Below are 26,784 nucleotides of genomic sequence, written 5' to 3' on the forward strand. Positions count from 1 at the left end.
CTCCCCAGGACCTTGGCAGCTTGGCCTGTCTTTTTGGCCGTGTTTGCAGAAAGCAACGCCAGCGAGCTAAATCCGAGCTACAGTGGTTTTGCTCTGCATCAACGGGGAGCGTTGACTTTGCTTCCAGCGTACTGTTGGGTTAGACATGTGGAAGCAGTAGACAGTAAACACATCAATATTTTGGTTCCCCTACTCCTTTTTTTGTTGGATTCCGCGTTACCCACCTTTCAGGGTTAGCGGTTGTAGTTTACTGAATTCTCTTCTTTTACACCTGCCCCTGTTATTATGTACCAGGTTCATATTGCTTTTAACCTCATGAGAATCCCTGATTGTTTATTAGAAACCTCTACATTGCTGGGCAGTGGGATGAAGGGTCAAGAGAGGGCCCCATCGCCTGCATTTTTCTTCCCCTCAAAGTAAAAGACTTGTCTAAAAGGGAACATAGTGTCACTCTTATCTCCAGGTGGAAACCAAAGCAAACAAAAGACGCTGGAGCAGAGAAACTCGCAAAGGAATCATCCCAGATGGACACGTTCATTTCCCCCTTGTTGCGATGCACATCATTGCTGGTTTTCATGGGTGTGGGACTGACGTCATGTCTTTTAGTTCAATGAAATGAAAACCCACTCTAGCAAACAGAAATACAGAGAATACGTTTTTCCCTGGTTGTTAACAACTCGCATTACTTTACTCTCTTTCCTGGATACCTGGATATGTGAGGTCACCTGAGAGATCCAGGGAGGACAATAAATACGTATTTGTCACCTTTTTGCTGCCCTGTATGTGACACTCAAAAGGAATCAGAGAAAAAATGAATTCTGGGGAAAAACAAAGCACATTTGTTTAACGGACACTTCTCCTCCCCACATATGAAGTCATCCCCCTCCATGCGGTATCGAAGAGGAAGATCTATCCAAACTGAGATTAAGAAATGTGTGTTTTGATGGAATGCCATACTTCCCACACCCAAGATGAAGTCATGTGGCGGGAAGTGAGGAAGAGGTTTGTTATGATTTCAATCTGTGTATATATATATATATATATATAATGCCCACATGACGGTGGTCCTGTCCGGGCCCCATCAGGTCTGCGGTCATAGTAGAAACACGGCCTGGTGGTAGCTGCTATTCCGACTCTTAAATAATGGTGTTCGGAAGGAAATAGCACTCAGATTTAATTAATGCAAGCTGCGTGATAAAATGTCTCCGTAAGAATTGAGGTCATTCATTCAAAAACAACGTGGGAACGTAGGAAACAAAAACAACTCTTATGGGGTTTTTTTTTTAATGAAAACTATGAAGTCACAGGCCTGTCTGTCATCTAGTGATATAATCTATGTCAACTCTACCATCCGTTTGTCTACATCTTAATGCTTCACACGGGTCCCAAATCTCTTTCTTGTCGCCCCAATGCAAATTAATAAGCGCAGGGTCCCATCCAGCAGTCGTGTCCGTCGCCTAAACACTCAAAGCGAACGATTCTCTGATCGCTGCCACTTATTCTGCTCAGACGTTGCCTCAGCTCTCTTTGGCCATTTCCAATCCGGGGCGCGCTGACAGATGCTAACGAGCTGTCCATGCAGAGGGAGAGCGCACTGGACTACGGGGAGCATGGCGTTCTTGGCCTGAAGGCTGGAAAGGCTGGAAGGGACTAAATAGGTTTCTGCTAAGGGGGAATTGAGGTAAAAAAAAAAAAAAAAAGAAAAGAAAGAGTTATGGATGTGTTAACTGGAGTTAAAGGGCTTTGGTGAACCTTTCTGGGAACCTTCAGGAAATCAGCTAGCTCGGCAGTTGTCAGTCTACCAGGAGGTTTCCGCTCCTGTCCAGAAAACAAAAAATATAAAATATTGTTTTTACAGTTTTTGTGTGGAATTAGACAAGCAAAACACAACGTTTAAATTAGTGAGCTTTGCATGAGCTGGTAGTTAGACGGAGCAAGCGATTTTCTCCTTTTTCCAGTCTGTATGCTAACGTAAGCTAACTAGCCGCTGCGTCTTGCTACATGCTTACTGGACAGACAGGACAGCGCCATCCTTTGTATGACCTCGCTAAGGGAATGAAAGCACATTTGTCCATTTCTCAATCGTTAAACTATTTGTTTTGGTATTAATATCACCCGTAGTGGTCCCCAGGGTGCTTTGAGGAAAACAACCCTCCATTATTTGAGTGACAGGATTGTATAATTTCCTGTTATTGGTTATCTCCACACTTACTCGCCTACAACGTCAGACTCATGTCAGATTATTTGTGCCACAGAAAAAAAAGGAGTCTTGTAGTTCTTTTTCTTAAGAAGTCCAACAATGCTCAGAGTACCACAAAAATACCAACAACGCATGTATCACAGGAAAACAGTGATTACCACAAGAATTTTAATGACTAAGTACCGCAACTTCTTTTATGTGGTGCCACGCCATAGGATTTTTTGTTACGGTTGACAGAAAGGAATGTCTAATTGGTGTTTAAATTTTCCACCTCCAAACACAGTAATGGTTCCCTGTCCAAAGTGATGAATGTACATAATTCTGTACCAATAAAAATAATCAAATGGACTATACTACATTGTAGTTCAAGTGAAACTGTTCTCAACAAGCACTTCTTGTGTTCATCCCACAACATCTGGATTTAAATCCAAGAGATTACTGTAAAATAATCCAATTCAAACTACTTTTCTACTTGATTAGAACACACAATGTGGCTAATTTACTATTACTATTGTTGTTTTTCCTTAATTGTAATATAATACGGCCATAGTAAATACATAAACTCAGTAACTCAAATTGTTTTGGGTATAAACATCTGGTTTCACTTTTTGGGCAGCTAACCCTGTTGAACTTGTTACAGCATAAATAGCAGATCCAGTAAAATACAAGAGCATAATACTGAACTTTGAATTCTCATCAAAACAGAAGTTATTGTTTAACATACTACAGGACATATCATCTCTTGTGGTTTCCGTCTTTATTGATGTAAGTCTGCTCTCCTAAGTTGGCTTGAAAATTATATACTTTTTTTCCTGTCTTTTTCCCGTTTTCTGTCTGATGTTTCAGTTAAAAAGATGACTTACCATCTCAGAAATGTTAATTACGTATGTTTCATTTCCTGTCTTTGCTGATCACACACTACAGTTTGCATGGAGGAAGAGACTCTGAAAACTAAGCCGAGCTTTTCTCTCGCTTCTGAGACAACAGGAACACATGAGTCTAAGTTAGTAACTGTTCCTTTGACAATATTAGTCTATGCATTACCGCAATTATGCAATTGTACAACCTGTGTCTAATACACTTTAATGAAGAGAAGTCGAGCAAACATTTTGATATCATGCATGATCCAGTTTGAAGTAGTCCCTTGGGGGGAGCGGCTGAATATGATCTTGGCTCCTTTTGTTCTGGGGTCATATATTTTTCTTCTGCTAGAATAAAGTTCACTCCAAGGCATGATTTCATTCAATGCAATTGCCAATGGAAAAAGTAGCCACAGCAAGGGGCCTGGGAACTGTTTTATATTTGAGTTGATTAATCTTGTGTTCATATCTTTATTATTTTTTCGATTACATCAATAGTCTGATTGCTGTGATTCCCACGCATCCAATTAACTGTCAACAGGGTGACTTTGGAGACGCCTCTCCAGAGCTGTAGACCATCTTAATGGCCTGAAGCTCTCTCCCAAGGTCAGCCACCGCGGGAAACAAAGCAGCCACTCATCAGCCAAACCCTGGAGGAGAAGGTCATTTCCATCTTAAGCTACGGCGCCCGTGACCCGGCGTGGGTCGTTAGCAGAGACGGGAGACCTCAGGGCCTCGGATGGGGGGGGGGGTTCAATCCAAACAACAGCTGTGTATCATACAGCATGACAAAACACTCATAGAAGAAACTTCTTCTCTGCAACGGACACGAAGCAAGTGGGCTGCTAATCACTTTAAACTGCGGAGCATATGTTGTAAATACGTAAAAGAAATGATTGAAACGTTAAAACGATTTTTAGAAGACTGGGTGAGTGAGAGGCGAGGGGGGGGCGGGTTGCTTAATTGCTCAAGGATAGCAGAATTTTCAATAGGTAATTCTATTTCACATCCATGCAGCATTTACAAAGGGAAAACTATGAGTTATTGATGATCACGTAAGTAACTGATTTAGAACTCTGATCATCAACCGATACTACGTGTTGTAGTTTAATGAAGTCCATCGCCATTGAATTCGCTGCCCTCTTTTGGCTTTGACGCGTAATTACATCAACAAAACACGTTTTTTTTCAAGGGCACAGCCAAACCCCGCCTTCTTCTTTTTGATTGGTTTAGATTGGAATTGGCGCGTAGTGATTGGATACTCACACGTCGGGTTGGGTGACGGAGGAGGAAACGTACGGGAGGAAAACGGCACCGGTGAGAAACGTGGATTTAAGCGTTCTTAGCTGTCTGTCCTTCTAATGTTCCGTTTGTAGAGAGCTCAGTCGTACCTCTTCTTGTTTAATGGAAAAACAACAGAATTATTCTGCTTGAATTAACAGCCTCGCGTTCTTCTAACTGCATAAGACCCAATATGTTGACTTTAGCCGCGATGCTAACGACCGTGTGAAGCTCCGGCTGCCCTCAACTTAAATGTAAAGTGAATTACTCCAGTTTGAGGTGATTTCACTTCTTCTTCAGAAGAATGTTGGGGTTTAACGTAGCTGCAGATTCCTCGGGGGGCCATTGCCTTAAAGTAACTAGCTAAACACACACACGTGTTTTCATAATGTTGAGTGAATGTGGTTTTATGATAAACTCGACCAGTGCTGCTCCCATTGGTGGTTTAGTGGGTAGGGGTCACGGGGGGGGGGCAGCCTGAACATCTCCTTAAACAAGTGGTGTGGGATGAGGGTTGATTTAAGTAGAAGAAACGACAGAGAATAAGTCTTCCTCCAAACACCAGAGTTTGTGTCCTCATGTTGCTCATTTAGTCTTCTGTTTTAACGCCACTAGGTGGCGCACGAGCTCTTATGATCAGACACCATAACCTTTTAAAGTCAACCTCAGTAATCAGTACTTGACAATTTTGCCAGAATTGCCCTGTGTTGTTTCACGTCCGATGTCCTTTGCAGGATGTTTGTGGTTGAAAACATTTTAATTTGAAAGGTTGGAGAATATAATGAAATACTTACCTGTGAGCACCTGGCCTGTCTGTGATTCGATTACCCCCCCCCTCCTCTCCCTCAACCTAACATCATTTTCACAGACTCTTTCAAAAGCTATTACTGAGAGGTTATCATTACAATCAATGCCTCACATGTTGCCCTTTCCAGGTTTTGTGCGGCTCTCGGCTCCGGAGCCGCTCTGCTGCAGAGGAAGCCGATCAATCACCTTTTTGTTATTCTTTTCTTCCGCAGCGTTCACCGGAATGATGGCCGCCTCGGGGAAACTGGCGTCTTTCCGTCTGCCTCCCCTGCCTACTGTGGGCGAGCTCATAAAGCTGTACAACCTGCGAGCTGAGAAGCAGCTGTCCCAGAACTTCCTGTTGGATTTGAGGCTCACGGGTCAGCCGCTCTCACTCTTCCTTTCAGTTGAGCTCTGCACGGGAAAGACGTGTTCACCTTGCCAAAGCAATCCTTTCTCTTTTCCTATGCTCCGCCTTTGGTGCACCAGTACCTGCTGCTTTTTTTTGTCCGAGCACTCGATTGCACAGCTCCACCTCACCTTGTTTCAAGGCATTGAAACCGACAGGGTTTTCTGTTCGGTCGAGGTTGAGTAGATCTCCTTCTGCTGTGAATGGAGCGAGTCAATTGTTTACAGCCCTTGCAGAGCTCGAGCCTTAATGTAATTATCAGTGATGCAGTGCAGGTTTGATCTGCTCTCTTGTCCTTGGACAAGGTGACTGTTAGATTAATGCACCTCCTCTTCATCACAAAGACGCAGACGGATATTGTAACATCACACTATTAATCTCAATTTATACACCCCAGACTCTAATGAAGACATTTGATTAGAGTGTACAGTGTTATTTATGTGGCACATTAGTTAAACTAAGTAACTACCTTCAGTGTACGCAAAAATATTGATGAAATTTCTCCATTGAGTTGTTGATTCATTTTCCATCGTTTTAGACAAAATCGTGCGTCAGGCGGGCAGCTTGAGGGATGCACATGTGTGTGAGGTGGGTCCTGGTCCCGGTGGCCTCACCCGCTCCATACTCAATTCCGGGGTGTCAGATGTGCTTGTGGTGGAGAAGGATACACGCTTCATCCCAGGGCTCAAGGTAAATTGAACAGCCACACCGATACAGGCTTTTACACAATGTTATCAAGGTTATTGGGTCACTCGGCAGAAAAAGCTCCTACGCTGTCAGCTCTCATTTGCCGTTCAATCCACCTCAGCATCATTAGCCACCTGCGGAGTGACTGAAGATTATTTAGAGGCCCGGGAACACCATTTTTCTCATTTAATGTCACCTCCATTTCCTCAGCTGTTGTCTGAGGCGGCACCAGGAAGGTTGAGGATCGTCCACGGTGATATACTCACCTACAGGATGGACCGAGGATTCCCAGAAAATGTCACCAAGCCCTGGGAGGAAGGTGCGAACCGGAACCCGTGAATGCCGTTGCAGGCGTCGCGCGTCGTCACATGCGGTTGACCTGTGCAAGTGTGGCTCCACAGATCCACCAAACCTCCACATCATCGGGAACCTCCCCTTCAGCGTGGCAACCGCCCTCATCATTAAGTGGCTGGAGAACATGGCCGACAGGACGGGGCCCTTTGTCTACGGACGCACACGGCTCACGCTCACCTTCCAGAAAGAGGTGGCAGAGGTGCGTGAAGATCGGGGCCTAAATTTGTTCCATATATAGAAATATATACCACTAAGCTGGTCCTGTGGAATTTGTCTTACTAACTTGTGTGTGTCCTCCACCCCATCCAGAGGTTGACAGCCAGCACGGGCAGCAAACAGAGGAGCCGACTGTCCATCATGGCTCAGAATCTCTGCACGGTCCGCAACTGCTTCACCATCCCCGGGAGGGCCTTCGTCCCTAAACCGGAGGTAGGGTTACACTTTGATGATGGTTCCTTAATATCTCTAAATGTAATCCTGCCATGCCGAGAAAAAGGCAATTTCAACCGTAAGCGGCAGTATGGAATCAGTGACGGGCAGATGCACACGTTATTATGTCGCAGTTCTTGACCTACGAGGCCTCAATCTGCTCACGTCTCCCCGGCTCTGCCCCAGCCAGAGTCCCTCACCGTGTCACCATTGGCACCCTCCCCCCGCCTCCCCCCTCCCCCCTTCCTTCTCCTCTTGCTTTAAGGCTTCATTAAGACAGTGTTGAACGGATGTTGTCTCTGTTCTTTCTCTGGACCCTTTCTAGGTTGTAATGATGCCTGCTGGGTATTTGAGACGTAGCACGATCACACTGCTGCTTATAATGAGGGCCCTGGTTCTTTTTTGGGACCATTTTTCGCTCTGCGTCTTCTAGCCCGCGTGCCTCAGTGGGGAAAGAAAGACGTCTGCTCTTACGTAACATGTAAAATGCAAAGTTTTTAGGGGGTAAGGATTAAAAGTAGGACTGGGGGGGGACATTAAGAAAATATAAGTACCGCTGCATGATTTGAAACATCAGCGTTGGTTAATAGACAGCTCTGCCGAGATGGACTTGGAGATTACAGGCAAACAACTCCCAGCACATCTTTGTACAAATGAGACCCTGTTGTTCTTTTCCTGAATTAAAGGATAGGTGTTGGGTTGATGTCAGAGATGGACTGTTGGTCCCCTGAAGATGTCGTGGCTCTTTAGAAGACCCACTATTGGTCAATATTTAATCTCCTGTGTGGCGTAAAACGCAGCGGAGTGAATGGGACCAGGGCTGATTGTTCATTCTCTTAGAAGAGATGGCTGCCAATGATTATTTTATCACCATCGGCAGCCTTTCAGTGCTTTTCTTTTTTTTTTTACTCTTAAAAGTCTTACTTTTATGTGCATGACGAAAAAAGGCAGCTTAATGGATTTCAGCATGCTGGACTGTGTGTCCCACGCGTTAACATGTATGTGGTCTCGGAGTGCCCGGGCGTGTGTTCACTGCAGATGAATCGGCCGCCCCCCCGCACGCACGCACACCCCCCCACGAAATGTTTTAATGGGCACTTGGTCAAACGAATATCATTAGGAGAGATGATGTCGGTTTGATGAGCAGGCCTCCTGCTGCCGGTGTCCTCATGAAAGATCAGAGAGCACAGCCAGTATGTAAATGCCATGATACACTCTGCACTGTGCAGGCCCCTGTTTACTACTATGTCATGTGGTATAATTCACAAAACCCTCTATGGGTCCATATTGTTTACTGGTCCACACCAGCGTAATTACACTAAATTGCATGAAGCATAAAAACGTCCCGCCTGATCGATGGGACGACATTAACGGCTGGTGGGGGTTGAAGTTGTGACACGCAGCTAAAGCAGTGGTTTGTCTGCAGAGCCGACCGATATGTTGTATGGAAGAATATTGTCACAACTGCACTGTACAATGTGTGTAGTTATCTGTTGATATACACAAGTTATATAATTCCATAATACATTTAATATGAGAGAATTGGAGTAAACGTTATAACCCCTTTGTGGGCAGAAGTTCATCATAATAGAGGAGTAACACACGTTCTCCCTCTGCTCCCCTCTCTTTCTGCCTGTCTCCCTTGGTTACTGCATCGTGTGTCATTTTTGGGGAGTGTGTGTGTGTGTGTGTGTGTGTGTGTGTGTCTCATACTTACAGCCAATAAATCAGCTCAGTGTTTGTATTCTCTAGTTTCCACTGCAGATGGGGGATCACTGGTTGTGTTAACGAAGCTTGACGGGATTGTGTCTTTTCTTTGTGCCCCGCTTCCGGCGCGTGTGTGCCCAAACCTGAGGCTCCCCGTTCCGCGGGGGGGGGGGGGGGGGGGGGGGGGACGAGCGTGAGTCATGGCCGGTCTGGAACCCGGGGGGGGGCCACCGGGTCACGTATCGATGAGTTATTTCTGAACGCTTGTGCGAAATGCCACTGGCTCTCAGCTGTCCTCCTCCCGCATCACCAAAGGACGAGTGTCTCACACTCCAGCAAACAGGATATGCGGCTGCAGGTGACGCACCGCACATATCGCGGTTCAACCGGTTTAATTCTGTGTAATCAAAACACAGAAAGAGCGACGGAAGGACAATGACATTACTGGTCCGTCCCAAATAACCATGATGAGAAAATAGCTTCAGTTAAAAGCCGGGCGAGGGGGGGTTTGATTGGTCGGTTGAACCTATAGAACCAGTGTGAGCGAATAGGATAATGAGCAGGGAAATGTTTGAATCCATTTTAAATCAGCGGCTGCCGGGGGCCCATATTGACTGCGGCGGGCGGATGGGCCCCCCCTTCTCCTTGCGGATCACACCTGCCTACCACTCCTCATTAGTCACTGCCGTCCCGTTGGTTCTCACGGTCGGACGGACGGGTTGAGGACGTCTTCCTGTCGGTCACAGCTGTGCGTTTATCTGGAAGGTGTCTTTAAGTGTTGCACAGAGGAAATAATCGGCTTCTCTGCGGTTGCTTTTAGTCATTATACACATCTCTCATTTGTATTCCGGCCAGAGGTCGAGGAGTGCCGGAGTTGCATCTGCGTCCTGCGTCCGCCGCGCTCAGTCATCCATTTTCATCTTCGCTGCCTCTTTACGCAGAGAAAGAGAAGTGTGTGTGTGTGTGTGTCGTGACTGGCTCGTCGCTCTCTCCCTGCCTTTCTGCTTCCAGAGCCGAATGCGATTAAAATCAACTCGTGTCCGTCACATGCAGGTCTTTGAGTCGGACAATACGTGCTCCGGTCACGAGCAACCTGCTGTCTCTGCTGTAGAGCCACCATGGCGGCGACCACTGTGCTGTGAGGAAGAAGAGGAGACATTGAGAAGAAATCGTCAAGGACAGAGATAACATTTTTTCGGTAAAAGAAAATGAGTTTGAGAAAGCTGGGGAATGTAGATAGGAATAAAGTATGCATGGAAACCGACCGAAACCACGGTGGGATATGAAAAAATACCTCTATCAGATGGTTGTCTGGGGGGCCGGTCGCTCTGAGTAATGGACGCTCAGCTGACCGAGCCTCACGGGACGAGAGCCACCCGGACGTCTGTCTGGTACTCAATCGTCGACCAAGACCGCGGGGCCAGTTGGTCGCGTTGAAGCATCCGTTGTCGCCGGGCGAGACAACCGGCTGTAAAAGTCCCACAGATGAAGTACGTCTTCAATAATTAAAAAGTAATATCCTCAGTTTCAGCGGCTGTTAATCCGTACAAGTATGTCCCTTAAAGTTCCGGGCGGTTTCGGTGTACGGCGGTGACGGATACCTCCTCGGTGACCCCGGTGAGAGTCCACTCAAGAGGAGGAGCGCCGGCCGCTTTCCCACCTGCACGCACACTACTCATCCGAGCCCGTTTCTATCTCGCAAACGGGGTCAAACGCGGTACGGGGAGGATCGCGCGAAAGTTATTTCAATGACTTGGCGGTAAACGCCCGCAGGGCTTTGTCTCAATACATCACAGAGCCTGAATACTCTCCTCCTCCTCCTCTTCCTGTTTCCCTTTTAAACAAAATGCCGAGGTTGGCAGAGTTGGATTGTGAACATCTCCAGAGATCTACTGCTCCGCCTAACAAAGAACCGGGCCTGGTTCGCTCAGTCAGCGTTCAGTAAAAAAAAAAAATTCAGCTCTGTTTAGTTAAGTAAGCAGGCCAGGAGAATATGTCGGCATTATGAAGAATAAGGCTAAAACACCTGGCTGCGTCCCAAAGGAGGAAGGTCGGCTTTAAATAATGAACTTGCTGGTGGTGCGAAGATGTGAGGATAACAAATGAAGCTGGTTTAAAATGTGTTTGCAAAAGCCTCAACCCAATGGAAGCCAATCAGCTCTTATTTGAAGGCTCAGAGTAAAAAAAATCTATCGTAGTTCTCGATTTCTTCCTTTTTTCTGTATCCGGGCGTGAAAGCGCGCCTCTGCCTTCGCTAATACACCGCTTCTCCCCTGGGACACTACACAATACAAACCACAACACAAACCTCATGGATCAGCTCCAGGCAGACAGCCATTGTTTGCCAAAAACCTTGTGTGTGCGCGCGCCTTCTCAGTCATTTAGCCCCCCTCACCTTCAGCTCCCAGGATCCTCCCAGTGAAAGCTGAAATATTAAAGGGCTTCCTTTTGAGCTGTCACAGTGTATTGTTTTCCTACAAGCGCTCCTTTGTCGTCTGCGTCGCTCTTTCTGCCTTTCTCAGCAGTTAACTGCTCGGCCAAGGTCGTTGCTGTTACTCCCCCCCGTTACCCTCCTCCCCCTCGTCCACCGGTGGAAAGGCGACAAAGGAAGGTCGTTCTCCCTTCGGCCTCGATGGCCACGTAACATCCCCGAGATGGACCCTCGCGTGCTCGGCGGCTCACGGCCGCTCGCTGTGCATTCCAGCAGCGCGGCGTTTGGTGGCCCGGCAGTTCCTCAGCGCTCTCTCGCATCCGCCTCGGGGGGGGGGGGCCCTCGCGTCCGCCTCCGGCTCTCTCGCCGCGGTTGATCTCGGGAAAGGTCGCTCGCCGGTCAACAAGGTCGGCGAGGGTGACCTGCGGATCTGACTTGAGGCGGTGGACTTCACAGGGAAGCCTGACGCGTGATTAATCCCCGGCGTTGACAAGCGCTCACCTCCCTTCACATTCCAGATCTGTCATAGCGGCAACTCGGGGTGAGAGCCTTTGATGGGAAATGTAGGTTAAACACACGGAGGAGCAGATCTTATTAGCGTTTTCCCCACGAGACGAGCGGTTATTTGATCTGCGCTCTTGTTGCGTAACCAAGCGGAGCGGGAGACTGCGAGGGAGCTGTGAATATTCCATGTTTGTTTCAGGAAAGCGCGTTTTCACTCCAATCAGCTGTAACGAGGGCCCCGATTCACGTGAAAAGTAAATAGAAAGTAAGCGAAGTGTACGGGCTACGGAATGTGACAAAGATATTAAAGCGGGAAGTTTTCTGAAACCAGTTTTAATTGAAATTTAGCAAGTTGTGCAACTTTTTTTTATTGTACGTTAAGAGTGCGTTAAATTAGCCTTACTTATATCTAATTTCCCTTGGTAAGTTTCTTTATTGTGTGTATTAAGACTGACTGGATCCTCTAAGCAGATACTGGTATTGATAATAAGTCTTTTGAAAGCTATAAAGTATTTGTAATGAGACTAAAATGTGCTAAGCGGGTAATTAATATTTTCATTATCTGGTAATCCGACAAGTATTTTCCACAGGCATTCAATTTACGATTACATAAAAGAAAAGTATAATCACCATTAAGTAGCTGGAAGCAGAATGAACAATAATTGATTATCAAAGTATCCGCAACTCAATTTTCTGTTGGTCCACAAATCAATGAATCGACGGATCGTTTCCTCTCTGACGGTTCAAACTACGGAGAAATGTCTTTGCGCGGCTAACAATCTTATGAGCGCTTAGCGCAGTCAGGTTGGTGATTTGCACGGCGTGTCTCCCGGGTTCTGCGTGCGAGCAGCCGGTCGGCGGCGCCCGGCACAGCTCGTCCGCTCCAACACAAGCTGCAGGCTTGGCAGGAAGCTGAAAGCCGCGTCCGTCCTCATCGCCGCGACAAGCACGAGCTCACGAGACGACACCCACGTTGCTTTCACAAAATAGTTTTATTGGTAAAAAATAGAACTACTTGCACAAGCACATTGAGACCACTGTATCAGAACTTGTGAACTACTAATCATCACAAATATGCTCTGGCAAAGTAAGAAGTGCTAAAGCATCCACAAAAATAAGCTGCAGTTATCAAAATTATAAACGTCTTGTTACAGTATACGCAGGAGAGTGTTAACTCTTTAGACTTTTAGGACCTAGTCACTTTGCACTCTGGCCACTTATAAGCTGATGAATTTGCGTGCTGATGATCCGATTGCACAGCCACAAAAAAAGAGAAATCTCTAGCTCCTATTTTCTTGCTGATCATCAGAGAAACCACTTATTTTTTTGCCAGTAGTTTGTGTGTTTGTACTGGTCCGGGGTGCTTGGAATGCTCAGCCTTTTCAAACAAAGTAACACAAGTAAAAGTGCATCGAGTTGTCTTCTTATAAAGAAGATATGGTATGAAGATGAAATTGTATTTAATACTGAAACAATCTGAGGGAATCGTGATCCCTCTGAGAAATGAAACCCGGTGAAAGCCGGGACGCTCGGGTTCTGTTGTCGTGGACTCAAAGTGAACCGGAATTAATGAAACGCAAACATAAGAACATTTAGAAAATACCGCACTCAATACTCCTCAATGAAACACTCACCCCTATAAAGTCCTGCTGTGCTTTGGGAAATTAAGAGTAAAGAGGATTTAAAATAACCCTCGAAAGCTTCACTGGACTGAACACAAGCATCTAGTTGACTTGAGACTTCGTCTGGCAGAACAAATCACAAATCCGTGAAACATTTGTTGATGTATAATTCACGTACAAACAACCCAATAAAAAAATAAACAGAAAGAACTCCAGATAGTATTAAAATGTGTCCTCGTGAAAAGATTTGGCACATTCTCAAAACACATAACGTGTCGGTATTGGTTGATCACATGGCACATTCTTCTTCGTTTATTGCATTGGTTATGGTGCCTGGGCAGTGAGTTATTGTCAGGAGGCCAGTTCCGTCGGCTATGTGGTGGGCAAGATGGCTGAGTCGGCGGAGGGGGGGGGGTAGAAACCTGGCCCTAGAGCGCTGGCAGGGCCGGTGGCGAAGGGGCCCGCGGCGTGCCCGTCAGCGGCCTGCAGGTGGCGAGCTGGGCTCGGCCATCTGCTCCTCCCCCAGGAGTCTGCATGCTTATGTGAGAGAGAAGGAGAGAATGTGCAGGCACTATACATCGCTGCCTCTCGGCCCGTCTCAAGCACCGGGAAAAACCTCGAGACCCCCCTCGTCACCCCCTTCCTTCCCTCGGCAAAGAGCAGACGCCCTGATGTCTGACGGCGCCACCGACACCAGAGTAGGATGGGGTGGGGGGGGGGGTATGTTTGTGTGCATGCGTGCCTTCAGCATGCATTAGCTTTCTCTTCTCAGCAATCGCATCTGTGTGACATCAATGAGACAAAAGCAGGACAGTGGGGGGGGCGAAGCGCGAGGGGGGGGGGGTGGGTGATGGTAGAGTGACTGATAGGAAACGGAGGAATGGCGGCATGGTCAAGTGGCTGCAGTTTAAGACAGTGAGACCTTCTGCAGGTGCACACCGGGAGCATATGCGCACTGCTGACGCACTTGGAAAACAAGTCACATATGGAGAATGACTCAAACCTTTTTTAGCTGCCCGCCACAACAGCGTGACTCAAGAAGCTTCTTCCTTTTCTGCCTCGTCTCTGCGCCATTAAGCATCCGTTCATCCCTGGGAGATTACTCGCATGGTGGAACTATCGGAGTGGGAAGCAAAGAGGGCCTTTTTTTTAAATTTTGTTTTACCTCTGACCACGCAACAGGCTAATAAAGAGGATTAATGAGAGCAGTGCGAGCTCTGATTTAAAGCTTCTGGATCCATGCCAAGGGGAAAAAGATGCCCCCCCCCCCGCATCCTCCTTCCCCACACTCCTTAAAACAACTTAAAATCCCTGACTGACATGCACACAGCCGCACACAATACGGATATTTGAATGCCGAATTCCGTTTCCATGGCAGTGCGGAGGAGGATGACAGAAGTGAAAAGCACATGTGAAAAGCCGGCGATTGTTTACGGTGTGCAGACACACACACACAGAAGAGCGTGAGGGGGGGGGATGTGCATGTCTGAGGGCGGGCGGGCAGAAATGGGTAGGTGGGTTTGGAGGGGCGGCTGCTACTCACAGCCAGTGTGTGGTTTTTTGTTTTTTTTGTCTTGGTAGAAATAAATAAAGCAGCACAGATCAGATACTGCACTCTGCTTCTTCATTGAATCTCCCTCTTATCAATTCCTCCGCATCTCTCTCGCATATTCACCCGCAGAGAGACAAGCAGGCAACTGTTTTTGTCTGCGTTTTCTGTCTGAATTCCTGCCCGGCAGTCGCCCCCCCCCCCCCCCGTTTGCTCCTCTTGACAGTCCTCTCTGAACACTTGCAGCAGGGTAATGTTTCTACAGCTTTTCAGGCACAGGCATTTTGTGGCTATGTCTCAGTCTTTTTTAACCAGGCATGCCGCTGTATCGGTACACAGGCAGGCTCCACACAGCATGCTTTAGAGGCAAAATATCAACGTCATTCTAGTAGCTAACAAAAATATGCTTTCGATCAGTCGCAGCATTCTAGTAAAAACTACAATGGCTCGCTATGGAAAGGTTCCTCAGGCGTTATACTGCCTGTTTTCGTCAATTGAGTGGACACAGACAGATTGTAAATAGCAGCTAAATGATTGCTTCTTTTCTTTCAATTCAAACCTTTGGCGAAGGGGGAAATAATAATAAAAAAAAATGTATCTACACGGAAGGCTTCCTTATTTGCTTAATCCATTCCCTGGGGAGCGTTTTTCTGTGGTTTACCGGCGAAGGAGGTCTGCATTTGGTTAGCGGCGTCCTCCGATGCTGCAGCACCTCGTCCCGGCTCCTCACACATTCAGTTCAGTTTGATCCACGGCGACGCCGAGGGAATTTACCTCCGCTGCTTGTGCTTGCAAAAGACCAAAGGGAAGGAAGAGCAAGATCGAGGGGAAGGGGAAATGAATTCAAAGTCGTTTGCCCTCCCCTCTCCTTTTTCCCCTCCACCTCCATCTGGAGTGGAGCTCAGTGTGTAGCATAAGCCGCGACGGCGTCCCCCCAGGCTTGTCCCCTTGTAGCCGTTTATTACACGTAGTCCTGCAGGCTGTAGCCGGTCTTGTTGTCTAATGGGGAGAGCGAGCAGTACTGGTGCTGGAGCTCCTGCTGGAGCAGCTGTTGCTGCTGCTGCTGCTGGAGCAGCAATTTGTCCGGGGGAGGGAGCAGGATCATGTCTTGGGGGCCGTGCCTTTTACCCGAGCAGGACATACAGAAGATGGACCCCCCGACGAAGAGGAACCCCGCTGAAACGAAGGCCACGTACACGGCACCCCCGGGCTCAAACTTGTTGCTCTCGGGCACAGAGGAGTCCAGGAAGTTGGTGATGACCTCGTTGGTGAACCAGGAAGCCGGCACCAGACACAGGAAGCCGGCGGCGACGAAGCAGCCTCCGCTGGCGATGGCGGCGTGCCGCTTGGAACGCCGCCCCCCTCCCCAGCGCGTGCACTTCAGTCCCAGGGACGCGAGGCAGAGGCCCATGGCGGCCATCACGCAGCAGAGCACCATGGTGGTGCGGGCGGTCTGCAGGTACGCGGGCAGCGAGAGCACGGAGTACTTCAGCGTGCAGCTGAACATGCCCGTGCTGTACCACGTGCAGTCCATCCACAGACCCTGCATCTGGGAGATCGCTGTGATGATGTTGGAGCCCACGTCCGCGCTGACCTTCCAGTTGGGCAGCAGCGTGGCCACCATGGCGCCCATGATGCCCAACAGGGCAAGGACGAATCCAAATATCTGCATGCCCGTGGATGCCATGCTCCTTTTTAAATAAAAAAAAATTTCCCCCCCAAGTGGATGCCGCTGCCGCGTCAGCGCCTGCCCTCGCCAGGCAGCATTCACCCAGCGCCGGCCAGGCACGTCGACCCCCGCCGCCTCAGCGGTGTACCGGCTGCCAATCAAATCCCCAGTTCTTCAGCCGCGGCTCCACCGGACTGGAGGAGAGAGAGACAGACAGAGAGACAAATGAGGGATGGAAGTGAGCGGGTCCCCACGCGCTGCCTCCTTCCTTCGCTCAGCCCGACACAAGCACAGACTTTTCTGGCTGGAAACAAAGGGCAGCGTGGCTCCGGCCGACTGGGATGAAGGTAAGCCAAACGCCGAGGGTTGGCGTGCACGTGTGCATTTTCTACGTGCTGCCTTTCTCCTCCTCCTCTTTTACGGGAGCCCCGTGGAGCTGTTATTGGAGAGGGAGAAATGAGTTTGGGGGGTATTGGTTCAATAGCGATGTGGACTTAAAGACGCAGTGCCCTCACCCGACTCATATACTACCACTTTAATGCCACTGCCGTTTGCCTTGTTATTTATTGCGCCAATATTTCTGACAGTCAGACAGGTATCACGAGGTAAAAAGACAACAAAAACAGTTTGACTCAATTGCATCTGCCGTTAGAATTAAACTTCACCAGTTCTTTTTCCTTCTCATTTCGTTTTACTTCCCAGCTGTCGCATTTTCCGTTTCATCTCCGAATGAAGATTGATTTTTTTTTTCTTTTTACAATCCAAGAAGATTGGGAGGAGGGGAGGGGGGCAAAAATTCATATTTAAAAAATAGCCCGAAGAGCGGTGTTGGAATGATCGCTTACCCCGGCTGGCGCAGAGCTGGAGCGCGCGCGCGTCACGTTGTTCGCAGTGAATCCCGCAAACACGCAGAGTGGCGCGCGGAGAGACGGCCGGCCGGCGAGGGCGCGAGCGGGGACGATTCAGCCCGGGTTACGGGTCCATTCGAGCCATCCATGTCCTCGGCGGCAGGGTGGGAGAGGACATCCCTGCTCCGTCGACCGCACAGAGCTCTCTCCCTCTCTCCCTCTCGCTGTCTCTCTCTCTCCTCTTGCGCGCGCGCCCCCTCGCTCGCTCGCTCGCTCTCTCTTGCGCGCGCGCTCCCTCCTCCCTCCCCCTGTTTGTGTGTGAATGAGAAAAGCGGTCTCTGCCTCACAACAACAACTTTATAAACGGCTGAAGGAAGCTGTATTCCTCCCGACTGCTACTGACGTCCCGCTGAGAGGAAACACTCGGGTCGTAAATGATCAGAATAATCGGCTAAGATTAAGATGAATTAAATTAATTCGATTTCAAATTCGAAATTTTCATTCAGTTCATCCACGCTACAAAACGCCTAACATTGCTTCCTTCTAAACGTGTTTGTTTTTCCACACATTTTAACATCTAAAGAAACATTATAATAATTCAATTATTACAAATCCCAGAAGGACATTTTTATTTCCACACTATTCTGGGATTGGATAACTAAAATATAGTAATGGGATTTATATTTTTCTGTTTTTATTGTTTCATCTATTTCATGTATGTGAGCAAACCAAACGCTAATCTCCACAGTCGTCTACTGATTATATATAATTATTTTTTGAATATTCTTTATTCAGCTTGATGTATTTTGTGAAAAGAACAGAATACTTGAATAATTGTTTAAAAAGTCCCATGGAGTTAAAACTTTGATTAATGACGGAACGAGCACATTATTCATAATATGGATTACGGAATGGGCTTTGTTGCTTGAACGGATCGAGGCTACAAATTATTATTTGTTTCTGTAGATTCCAGATGAGATGGTCGTTGTGCAGTACGAAGCTTTGTTTTGGTTATGTGTTTGCTCAGAGGCGCACGGTTACCCCTCCAGGCCCAAACTGACCCTCCCTGGGGCATCGTCTTCGTCGGGCATCCGTCGGCTGGAGCCTAAAACTCACAGCTGCTACCCCGTCTTCCCTCGCCTCTGTGTAGAGGACACACAACAAGGGAGGGAGTGTCTCGGGTGGCCTTGGTTCATGAATGACAAAGAGGGCAAAATGGGAGAGCGAGGGGAGAGAAGAAAAAAAATCTGATTGGACTAATAGACGTGATACCCTTGGAAACGCAGATGCGTGTTGTTATTTTGCTGCCTCGGCAAATCAGCAAAAAAGAACCAGCCTGCCAGAAATAATCCCGCCCACCCTCCTCTTACAGTGTAACGACCAGCCAGTGACCACGGTGATGTGTGTCCGTTACATGTAGATGGGCTGGTTGCAATTGATTTGTTTAGCTATTGATCTGTTTGTTTAATATGGGCCAAAGCTTTCTCCATTCATCCCTTTACCCCCCCGGCCCCCTCCTAAGAGGCCCTCCTCTTAAAATGAGGCTGTGTGGGCGATGCAAACCACATTACCTCCAGTGTGTCGGTGTCGACCTTCAACACTACGTTCTCCGGGCTCCTTGAGGGACGCAGCAGCAGCAGCAGCAGGAGAAACCTTCCAGTTTTCCCACAGACGCACTACGGAATGGCATGTGCGACCCAAGTGTTGTTCTGCGGGGAGTGAGATAAATAAACAAATATTTTATAGGGTGAGTGGATAAAAGGAGAGAAAAAAATGGAAAAATAAGAGCGAAACGCAGTTAACATAAGCCCCGTGAGTGCAGATGTGTGACGCTGTGATGTGTGAAGATATCGCAGCCCATTATAAGCGTGGTCCCCCTGTTTTATTTTTATTTTATCACCTCGCAGCAGACCTCTTTAGCCTTCCTGCAGCATCGCTCAGAAGCACAGCCGGACCGGCCGTGCTCCTTTTGCCCGCACGAGGGGCTTTTATCGTCCCCATTTGCATTTTCCCCTTTTATGTCCTCCCTTGTGTAATTGGGTTTTTTTTGTACTCGTCTTGCAAAGGCGGTCTGTTGTGTGATAGCTGTGATGTCGTGAAGCTGGACCAGGGCACAGATTCACCACAGATAATGCGTGGAAACCTGTCCCGGGCAAAAGGATTGTGACATTCTGCAAATGGCCCGGCCTGATTAACGGGTCTCCTCGGCTAACTTTTATTGGGGCCGAGTCCCAAGGGAACAATGGTGAACGCACAACCGTCAGATTCGTGTGAAAAGTTCAAGCTTTTCTTAGACAAAAGAGTCCGTCCAAGGAGCTGACCTTGTCAAAGACCATGGCTACGGTCCTCAGCGACCGGTTTGCACGCCGTGGGACATTTAATGGGAAACACGCCAAAGCCCTTTCTCCCCGAACCTCTCCAGCAACATCAGCCTTGTAGATTCAGCGGCATCGACTGCTGCCTTCTCCTCTCCGAGAGGCGAGTCTCCCTCCACTGATGAAATGGAGGTTGTCCTCTCAAGGTATTGTCATGATTAATGCAGCTCTTCCCCCTTAGCAGGAACGCCGTGAGCTTTTTCTCTCTTGTATTCCCGGCTGTATATGGCTTTTTTTTTTTTTTTTTTTTTGTCAGAACCTGCCATTATGTAAGCGCACGTATTGGTGGTTCAGGTAGCGCAGTGGCCGGTGCCCCAGGGCCCCTGCCATCTCGTCTTGGTTACGCTTAGAGGGACATGACAAATTACTGCTCACACCCCATTGGGCGAGAGCTCGCCAAGAAAGAGGCGTTGGAGGTGGAAATGTGGAAAGAGAAGCTGCCGAACAGTAATGGAGTACCCTGCTGGGGGAAGGTCAAACCCATGAAATATGGTAACTCACTAGTAATATAGATGTGGGACTATTGCACTAAAGGTCTTGAATTGCAGGCGAAAGCAGACGTTGGGACTTTTGGATGGAGTCGTCCCATATTTTGCACTCTTCTATCTACCAGGGGGAATATAAACTAGCTTATTTCTACCGTGGATGTGCTGGTTCATCAGGTTATGCAGTACAGCGTGCATAAGGTAGGAAGCCGATTCAAAGTCTCTGCAAATGTTTAAAGTATCTTCTAAAGATCCAATCAAATTAGCCAGATTTGAGCCTGAGCAATCACTTTCATAAGCCTGAGTAATGATCCCTACATAAAAATCTAATTAAGAGGCCAAATTACGTTATGATTCACACGTTTCTCCTGCTAGATATGATGGCTTGCCTAAATAATTACCATAAGAGCATTGATTGAGCAATGAATGGGCGGGGTGGAGGGATTTAAGGGGGGTATTAAGGTTGTTGAAGAGGGTCAATAAGTCAGTCTGCTGCCCCAGTTCAGGATCTCCCAGCAGATGCAAAGCATTTCAAAGGTGTTTGGGGGGAGGGCTGGTCGGGGGAGGGGGGGGGGTCGATGGGAGTGAAGGCATGTTCATAGCATCTCAATGGAGCACCCAGGCGACGGCGCGTGATTTAGGACAGAGTTTCCTTGCATGTTGAGGTTATCAGGGGAAGGATTAATGGCAGGGAGCGAGCTGTATTCCGGTGGCGCTATTGAAGCCGTGCAGCAAGGCCATACATAAATCATAGCAGCAAAGTGACTTGGACAAGATGATGGCTGAAATGCTGCTGCCTGTATAGTCCCCATATCGACGTCTGCACTTGCTCCATCTTAAATCACGAAGGGCAGAATACAAATGGCCCAATTATTCCAGCAGAAACTGAAATTAAAGACATTTCCTTTTTAGCGCAGATTGTGGTCCGATCTCTTGCACATCAAGACACCAAAATACAGATATAAAATCTCAATCACAATTCAAACACGTTGATGTGAAAGGCAGAGGGGTGGATTGTGGTAACGCACTTTGGTGGTAACCAAATGTTGCAAACCCAGGCTCTCAATGCCTTTGACAACACCTGCAACCCTAACCCCCAAACCCCAACCCCCTATCGACACTACAGAAACCAAGGAGTCATTGTCAAAAATCAACATTAAAATGAAACCAGGCGTCAGTCAACAGCCCTGATGTGAGGCCATCTAACGCTGGGAACGAGAGTTTTTAGCTTTCCAGCTTTGCAATCTATTGTTGCAAATGGCCTTCGGGGGGTTGTTGAGACAAACCGTCGTTGTGACCCGGAAAAAAAACGTCCCTTTTAAGCGCCACCGCGGCGGGACGCTCGGGAGCCCGGGGATCTATAGATCAGATCAGAGATAGCGCTGCGCTTTACAAGGGCTCCCGAGTGGTACCGCCGCTGCTCACAGAGAGGAGGGGAATCCAAAACGCTCATTAGAAATCCTTCACGGGTCTTTGGACCACTTAGGTTTTTCCTTCCCTAATTATCGACGCCAGCCCGCCCCCCCTGCCCAAGAAAGCAAACGGCAGCTGTGAGTGAGTCACGCAATCCAGAAATACATTCTCCGAGGAGGCCCGAGGAGCCCCGCGGGGCGTATCAGTTTAAACGGGAGGGCTGTTGAGCCGATGTCCCCTCAAGTTAGTTCAGTGTACGTATGTGTTGGCATGTCTAACACAGAGAAATAAGTCCGCTGGTATGTGTTGGTACATGCTCAATTTGCCTTTTAAATCTCAAGTTAACACTTAAACGACTTCTGTTTCCTCTCGGTTACACGGCTGCACGTGTGCAGGACGGAACCTCCGTGTTTCTCCTTGAAACGCGCCGGCCCACATTGCAGATCTCAACTTCTCTTGCATTCACATGGACACGTGGGCTACTTTTATGTAGACGTTTCTCATCATTTTTGCTCGCTATATAAATAGTCTTTCAGTGTCATGAAAAGCACTCAAAGGCAAAAAGCACTTAAGGACAATGAACGGTATTATTATTTAGAATAACACTGCAGAGGTTTTCCCTCGGAGCCCCGTTGTGCTCAGCCAGACAAAGTACGGCGCCTCACTAGGGAAGCAAAGCTATTCCCATCTATGGGAGGACACGCGGCTCTGCCGGCTCTGCCATTGGTCCGCACACAGTAGAGGATCCCTCTGGTTGTGCAGTTTCCCCTTAAGCTCTATCTTGCAGGACTGAACGGCACAATGTGAAACGCTCTTGGAAGATGATGAATTTGTGTGCAAATGCACAGATTCAAACTTTCAGAAAAGGTCTTCTTTTGATGTGTTATAGTTCTTTTGACCCCATCATGGCGCTCAGAATATTAAGAGAGTAGATGAACCTTAAAGGGGCAACTGGCAATAGAGTGAGGAGGGAACGTGTGGATGTGCAGTGTATGCGTTGACTGTCAACAAGATTTAGACAGTCTGCCACGACTACTTCAACAATGTGTCAAGTCAGCTTAGGACTGAGGAACACGAGCTAAGGTTAGCACCACCACATGTCCTCTAATCTGGTTCAGGGGTTTACAACCAGGGGTACCGGGGGACCAATCGGTACAACGGTAGTTGCCGTGTTATTCTGGAAGCCCGGAGATCAGCAGATTGTTGCTTTACCGTTACAGTGTCGTCAAAATGAAGCATCTGCATGAGGAAAGTGTGAAATATTTGCTGGCAATTCTTCATTTTCAGACCTTTTACAACAAAGCCGACATGATTATTCGCGTTCCCTGCATGCCAGCAATCTAAAGTTTGGCCCGGTCTCCCAATCATTGGTTCGTGAGTTGGGTTTGCTATAAACAAACACTAATCTCTAGAAAAGGGTAAACGCTGACCTTCTTTGCACTGGTTGGACTCGCGTGTAGCCGATGTGTTAATTGTGATGCGGTTCCTGGTCAGTACAAAGCCTCATGGCCAATTTATAATGGTCAGCTTAGAATACTCTCAAGCAAAGGCAGTGAGCTCACAGGCCGCCGCTGCTGCTTATAAGATAATATGAGCCGACGTCTACCAAATAATTTGAAGCTTCCTCGAATTTCTATTTTTAAAAGCTTTTAGAAACAATGCCTGTGATAGTCCGCTCTCTCACACACACACACACACACACACACACTCCATCATACACAGCCAAGCGGCAGGCACTCAGCCCTCGGTCTGTAATTGTCTCCGTCCAAAATTCAGAGATATACGTGATATTATGCACACAGGAACGCACTATTCTGCTTCTATGTGCTGCTGTTTCGCCCTTGTCACCCTTAAGAGGACGTTCAACTTGTCTCTGCTTGTTGCATTTATGTATTTTTTTCTTTTCGTTATCAAAGACGACATTGATTTGAGACAAGAAATCTATTGCTTGGTGCGCAAGAGTCGTTACTTTATTCGCTGGCTTGTTTTTATTGGTATTTGTAGTTCGCATAAAAAACTAAACGGCTGTATTAGGGGGAAAAATGGAGGATTTTGTGTAGGATGAATGTCTCATAAAGATGCCTCAGTGATTTCTTTTTTTTCGACACAAATATTTCACGTTCGGTCTGAAACGACCTTCCTTTCATGGGACTCGCGTCCCCCATAAAGCGGGAGCGTGAGCCGCGTGACTGCCTAACGCTCCCATCACCGGATCCGTATGTGTTCATGCTACGCCGGCTCCCCTTGTAGCGGACATGGTGGCGCCGGATAGACAATAAGGCAGTGGGGTGAAGAGAAGAACGCTACAGTGAGGCAGCCAGGTATTAAGAAAGAGAGAGCGAGAGAGGCTCGGCGTCCATGGTCCATCGCGCTGGTGTTACTGTGGCAACTGGAGCCGGCTTGTCAGCCAGCGATGCTGCGTCATCTTATTTTTCTGCCTTCTATCCCAGGGTATTGATCCCTTCCCCCCTCTCCTTTCTTTTTATCCATCTTTCCATTTCCAGTGTTTTACACTTTGCATTCTCCTCGCCACTTTCTCCATTGCAAACTAGTTTAAAGGAATCTCTCGCTCTCTCCGTCTGTCTGTGTGTGTCTGTGTGTAGGTGGACGTGGGAGTAGTTCACTTCACCCCTCTGGTTCAGGCCCAGATCCAGCAGCCCTTCAAGCTGGTGGAGAAAGTCGTCAGGAACGTTTTCCAGTTCCGCAGGAAGCACTGCCATAAAGGAGTAGAGTAAGCACAGTTACACAACGAGCATCCAGCCGCTGGTCTCGTTCCCGCCCCTGCTCAGGGACAGCTGCGTCTTCATCTCTGTATTAGTTAGAATGTTTTTGGATTTGCCGCGTTCTCTGTCTCACACACACACACACACACACCAAACTCTTGACAAATAAATCCACATATTTTGAGGCTTTTTGTTCCCCGGACAAGTCTGCTGATCGGAGCCCGCTCGGAGCGCGGTTAATAGAACCCGCACGCCGCCCATCGCCCCCGCTCCTAAAAGGCTACGTGGGCACAGATAACAAAAGGACTCTGGTTGTGCGAAAGAGAGCAGCAATTATGAGTCAGTGAGGTGGCAGATAGAGAGAGAGAGAGAGGAGGCAGCGTATTTTATGTAACTGCGGCGGTGGCACCAAATTGGAGAGGAGGCACCGGCACTGAAGCGCCTGAAAAGGTTCTGCGTGGTGTGTGGAATTAGCTGTTACTCACCAGCCTGCAGAGAAGGAGGGAAGCGGTTTTAGGAACAAATGATCGCACGTCTATATTGAATATTTGGGGAGTTTTAAAGGAACAATGTAACATTTCAATGGTGGCTGCGGTCTTAATGACTCCATGTGAGTATCTACAGTCCTTTATTATGCCTTTTGTGGGATTTTCAATTCATTTCACAGATTTGAACCACTGCTGAGGGATCATTTTCTTACTCTTGAAACGCTACAGCGCCATTATTCTTGCACGATCGCCGAGATATCAAAGTGAACCGAGTGCCGGACTCTTTCCCATTATTTCCTCATGTTTTCTCACCTTTCAGAAAGCTGTTTCCTGAGGCGTGTCGCGTGGAGCTGACGCAGGAGATGATGCGGAAAGCAGACGTGGACCCCGTTCTGCGGCCCACAGAACTCACCATACCCCAGTTCAGGGCCCTGGCGGATGCCTACGCTCATCTGTGCACACAGGAAGCCAGTCTCCTCAGCTACGAGTTCAGAGAGGAGCTCCGAGTGAAGAACCTCGCCAGGAAAATCAAGAAAATAGCGGACACATCTCCGGACAAGCCAACCGGCGTACCCCGACAACCCTGCTAAATAAATTAAAGTACAGGAAGAAAAGCCCACAGTGCTCCTTTTCTTCACATTTCAAGCTGGCACACATGCGTGCATTTTTAAAAAGCCTTGAAATGCTGGGAAAGACTCAAGAACCACGAGGCACATAAAGAGCGTGGATGGGTTAGATCAGCTCCAGGAGGGGACGACTCAAAGGAGAGACTAAGGAAAGCCTGCTAGTCGCCCACAGTAGGTCTTAAAGAGTGAGCGTCTTTTTTTGTCCTAATTTTTTTTCACTTCAGATCCACTTGCATAACATTTTGTCCTGTGGGACCTGAAATAACCGTCAGTGTTTTCAGGGTGATTTAGAAAATGGGAACAACATGGCAGCACTGTATCCGGGCCGTTTTCCCTTCTCCACGTAGTGAATTGCTTAAGTCCCTTGGGAGGAGGTAAGCGATTGGAATTTCTCAACATTAAAAGGAATCCACTCTCAATGCCAATATTTATATTGTGAAAGTCCCTTTGGTGGACTAAAAATGTCACTGATGTCATACAACATTCATGAGATGCGTGTTAAGCACGATGTAGTCGTTCAATGTTTCATGTCAATAAAAGTGTTGCAATTTTAAATAATCCTTTTTGAAAGCTTAAACAGAACGTGACGGGGGCGTTTCCCGCCGGTGTGGCAGATGGCGGGCCGAGGTTCGGTTGCAGGAGGGAGAAGCCGCTCGGTTAGGATGATCGGTCGGTGTTAACCTCCAACCACAATCAGGGCTCTGATCCACGATGGCAGCTGTGAGTCATCAAGGCGCCGTGAGCCTGAAGAAACACACAGTGGCTTTGCGGCATGATAAGCTCGTATTTTGGGAGTGTTTTGCAACACAGACACATTGGGCACACGTGGGGAGAGATCAGACGGCGAGAACCAACATCGGGGATAAGGGGAAAGACACATGAGTTGTGTATAAAGTATTTGCAAATCTCTCGATAGTTTAAACCAGGAAGTTATGTATCGAAACGTCACATATTGTAATGAGCCAACTTCTGATTATCTCCACAAATGTAGAACTTCATATAAAAGTGTTCATCTGACAAGATTTCATCATGCAAAGCCTTCCTAAAACCCGTGATTGAATCAGAAATTGGCTATAAAATAGGTCATAGTATAGCATGTTGAAAAAAACAATTTTAAAAGGCGCATGTCATAAGTCAATGTAAAGTGAAAAATAGTTTAGTATGGTAAATATAGTATGTCAAGTCACGAACACAATCTTATGTTGAAAAAGTCATTTTACCGTATTTGCATTAAAAATGGTACAATACTTTGAAAAAAGTAAAATATGATCGTAGCATGTCAGTAAATGACCTGAATGTGCTCAGCCACTTGAGTTCCAGCATAAAGCTTATTCTTAC

At 47.7% G+C, this 26,784-nt stretch overlaps 2 protein-coding genes across 5 annotated transcripts; one reads left to right on the forward strand and one right to left on the reverse strand.

Annotated features, from left to right (window-relative positions):
• The first annotated feature begins 3,593 nt into the window (after positions 1-3,593).
• On the forward strand, positions 3,594-26,001 carry tfb1m (transcription factor B1, mitochondrial). Of its 3 annotated transcripts, XM_040199130.2 has the most exons (9): positions 3,594-3,666; positions 4,294-4,620; positions 5,361-5,507; positions 6,075-6,226; positions 6,434-6,542; positions 6,625-6,776; positions 6,887-7,006; positions 24,213-24,340; positions 25,140-26,001. In XM_040199130.2, exons 3-9 carry the CDS (start codon positions 5,372-5,374, stop codon positions 25,408-25,410), a joined length of 1,068 nt encoding a protein of 355 aa, XP_040055064.2. In that variant the 5' UTR covers positions 3,594-3,666; positions 4,294-4,620; positions 5,361-5,371; the 3' UTR covers positions 25,411-26,001. The 3 variants fall into 3 exon arrangements, with proteins under 3 accessions (XP_040055064.2, XP_040055063.2, XP_040055065.2); XM_040199129.2 differs by lacking the exon at positions 3,594-3,666 and having other exon boundaries at positions 4,150-4,377; XM_040199131.2 differs by lacking the exon at positions 3,594-3,666 and having other exon boundaries at positions 4,371-4,595.
• LOC120832671 (claudin-20) lies at positions 12,622-17,657 on the reverse strand. 2 transcript variants are annotated; one of them, XM_040199132.2, is made up of 2 exons: positions 17,334-17,657; positions 12,622-16,682 (listed from the first exon to the last, which is right to left on the reverse strand). In XM_040199132.2, the coding sequence occupies exon 2, from the start codon at positions 16,504-16,506 to the stop codon at positions 15,781-15,783; it is 726 nt and encodes a 241-aa protein (XP_040055066.1). In that variant the 5' UTR covers positions 16,507-16,682; positions 17,334-17,657; the 3' UTR covers positions 12,622-15,780. The 2 variants fall into 2 exon arrangements, with proteins under 2 accessions (XP_040055066.1, XP_077945638.1); XM_078089512.1 differs by having other exon boundaries at positions 12,622-16,924; positions 17,334-17,656.
• Positions 26,002-26,784: the final 783 nt, after the last annotated feature.

The sequence above is a fragment of the Gasterosteus aculeatus genome, chromosome 15, assembly GCF_964276395.1.
Source record: "Gasterosteus aculeatus chromosome 15, fGasAcu3.hap1.1, whole genome shotgun sequence".
NCBI classification, from domain to species: domain Eukaryota; kingdom Metazoa; phylum Chordata; class Actinopteri; order Perciformes; family Gasterosteidae; genus Gasterosteus; species Gasterosteus aculeatus.